General features: G+C 44.5%; 1 protein-coding gene across 1 annotated transcript; it reads left to right on the forward strand.

Moving 5' to 3' along the window:
- Positions 1 to 315: 315 nt before the first annotated feature.
- On the forward strand, positions 316 to 2,962 carry LOC134984411 (gastrula zinc finger protein XlCGF57.1-like). Its single transcript, XM_063949999.1, has one exon. It carries the CDS (start codon positions 353 to 355, stop codon positions 1,979 to 1,981), a length of 1,629 nt encoding a protein of 542 aa, XP_063806069.1. The 5' UTR covers positions 316 to 352; the 3' UTR covers positions 1,982 to 2,962.
- Positions 2,963 to 3,293: the final 331 nt, after the last annotated feature.

Consider the following 3,293-nt stretch of genomic DNA (forward strand, 5'->3'; position numbering starts at 1 on the left):
TACATTGGTGCTGACATAGGACTTGGCGAGTGACTACATCTCCATTTCTACTTCATGGTTAGTTACCAGTACAAGAGAGAGATATATCTAAGTCTTATTATAATATTACATTTGTTATTGTGAGTGTTCTCAGGAGGGTGGACACAATGATAGTCTGAGACACAATATTATAAAGCCTTCATTAAAAGTTATGTTTTATTATACACACACATTTCCAATTAAGTGTCCCAGAGAGTCGTCTTCTCCTATTGTTTACAAGATTAATATTGTTACAGAAAATGTCACATTTCCATAATGTGTTTTATTTCCAGCAGATGGACACACAAGCAGGAATATCTCGGAAGGATATCTAATGTTATCCCCGGATTGTGACATAAAAGATAATGACAGTAGACAGGATTCTCCAGGAGATAACCCCATTACCCCAATTATACATCCAGCTCTATCAGCTGATCCCTCTGATCCTGGGAAATGTTCTCCTGATCACTCTGATATTGGTGCATCTGTTACAGCTCTGACAGTAGATACAGTGTTTCCGTGTTCTATAGATGCCAAATGTTTTACACAGAACACAAAGCCTATTAAACCACACACAGGTAAGGCAGGTGGAAGGCCACTGATATGTTCAGAGTGTGGAAAATGTTTTACAAAGAAATCATATCTTGTTATACATCACAGAATTCACACAGGTGAGAAGCCATTTCCATGTTCTGAGTGTGGGAAATGTTTTACACAGAAATCACATCTTGTTAGACATGGGAGAAGACACACAGGTGAGAAGCCATTTTCCTGTTCCGAGTGTGGGAAATGTTTTGCACAGAAATCAGCTCTTGTTAGACATGAGAGAGAGCACACAGGTGAGAAGCCATTTCCATGTTCTGAGTGTGGGAAATGTTGTGTAAGTAAATCACAACTTGTTACACATCTGCGCAGTCACACAGGTGAGAAACCTTTTCCATGTTCTGAGTGTGGGAAATGTTTTGCATGTAAATCAGATCTTGTTATACATCACAGAAGTCACATAGGTGAGAAGCCATTTTCTTGCTCTGAGTGCGGGAAAAGTTTTACCTGGAAATCCAATCTTGTTAGACATCAGAGAGAGCACACAGGTGAGAAGCCATTTCCATGTTCTGAGTGTGGGAAATGTTGTGTAAGTAAATCACAACTTGTTACACATCTGCGCAGTCACACAGGTGAGAAACCTTTTCCATGTTCTGAGTGTGGGAAATGTTTTGCATGTAAATCACATCTTGTTATACATCACAGAAGTCACACAGGTGAGAAGCCATTTCCATGTTCTGAGTGTGGGAAATGTTGTGTAAGTAAATCACAACTTGTTACACATCTGCGCAGTCACACAGGTGAGAAACCTTTTCCATGTTCTGAGTGTGGGAAATGTTTTGCATGTAAATCAGATCTTGTTATACATCACAGAAGTCACATAGGTGAGAAGCCATTTTCTTGCTCTGAGTGCGGGAAAAGTTTTACCTGGAAATCCAATCTTGTTAGACATCAGAGAGAGCACACAGGTGAGAAGCCATTTCCATGTTCTGAGTGTGGGAAATGTTGTGTAAGTAAATCACAACTTGTTACACATCTGCACAGTCACACAGGTGAGAAACCTTTTCCATGTTCTGAGTGTGGGAAATGTTTTGCATGTAAATCAGATCTTGTTATACATCACAGAAGTCACACAGGTGAGAAGCCATTTTCTTGCTCTGAGTGCGGGAAATGTTTTACACACAAATCACGACTCGTTACCCATCAGCAAAGTCACACAGGTGAGAAGGCATTTCCATGTTCTGAGTGTTGGAAAGGTTTTGCACACAAATCACATCTTGTTATACATCAGAGAACTCACACAGGTGAGAAGCCATTTTCTTGCTCTGAGTGCGGGAAATGTTTTTCACAGAAATCAGTTCTTGTTATACATCACAGAAGTCACACAGGTGAGAAGCCATTTCTATACTCTGAGAAATAAATCATCTCCTGTTGCACACAATAGACATCACTCAGGTGAGGAACCATTTTAATCTTCTGGAGTATACTTATCATTGCCATGCATTGTTCTTCAAGGTTCTTATCCTATCTCCTATGCTTTTTGCAATATGCATGTTACCACTGGGTGAAATAATCAGATGTCATGCCCTCATCTACCACTGCTATACAAATGACCTGTCTTTGCTCTAGGTACTGAGAACCCAGTACCAATCCTAAATGGTTGTCTAGCTGAGCTCCAGGTGTGGCTGATGCCAGTTGGTTGTGATTCAGTCCTGGTGAAACATGTCTTTAAGCTCACCACCAAAGGGCAGGGCTACAGTTCAGCTTTGCAAACCAACCAGACTTACGCTTGGGGGTTCAGAGTTACAAAATGCTGATCATGTGCGGAATCTTGGTGTCCTGGATAGTGGAGTGACACTTAGACATCAGTATCTGCCACAATCAGATCCTCATCTGAGGAACATAGCCAGACTCCAGCACTTATTTCCCTCAGAAGATCTACCTACAGTCATACATTTACTTGTATCATCACGCATAGACTACTGCAATGTCCTCTATCTGGGTCTCCCAGCAAAAGAATTGCACCGGTTGTAGCTTGTACAGAATGCAGCAGCCAGGCTGTTACCTAACCAGCCCGTTCCTGCCACATAACACCCATTCTCTGCTCCCTTCACCAGCTGCCTGTAAGATGGTGACTCTATTACATAATCTTACTGACTCTCCCAGTCCGACATGACCAGGGTCCATGGTACCAGAAGCAGCTTCTGCCTCCTTACTGCCCTGCTTGCTTCCATCTGCAGATGAAGGACTGTTACCAGCAGTACCAAGAATCCCCAAGAAGTTCTGAGATGTCAGGGGTGAGACAGGGTTGTAGCACTAGTGCTGTAGCAGGGGCTGCCGGATGCAGTGTCTGTGAGAATCTTGTTCTCAAGCAGCGCTAAGGTGTCAGAGGGGAGACAGTGGTGGCAGTAGTGGGGGGGGGGGCGGGGCGGGTGGCAGTTGGGAGAGATGGGGCAGTGGCAATAGTGGGGGAGATGGTGATGACAGTAGTGGGGGAGACAGAGTGGGTGGCAGTAGTCGGGGGAGACAGAGCGGATGTAGTTGTGGGGGAAAGACAGGGCAGTGGCAGTAATGGGGGAGACAGGGCGGGTAGCAGTAGTGGGGGGAGACAGGGTGGGTGGCAGTTGGTGTAGACAGGGCGGTGGCAGTAGTTGGAGGAGACGGCGGTGGCAGTAGTGGAAGGAGACATGGCGGTGGCAGTAGTGGGGGGAGATGGGGCAGGTGGCAGTAGT

This window comes from Pseudophryne corroboree (genome assembly GCF_028390025.1).
Source record: "Pseudophryne corroboree isolate aPseCor3 chromosome 3 unlocalized genomic scaffold, aPseCor3.hap2 SUPER_3_unloc_51, whole genome shotgun sequence".
Classification (NCBI taxonomy): Eukaryota; Metazoa; Chordata; class Amphibia; order Anura; family Myobatrachidae; genus Pseudophryne; species Pseudophryne corroboree.

Bases quoted from the DNA above. Each gene is read 5' to 3' on its own strand.
- LOC134984411 (XM_063949999.1), top strand. From the start codon at position 353: ATGTTATCCCCGGATTGTGACATAAAAGATAATGACAGTAGACAGGAT.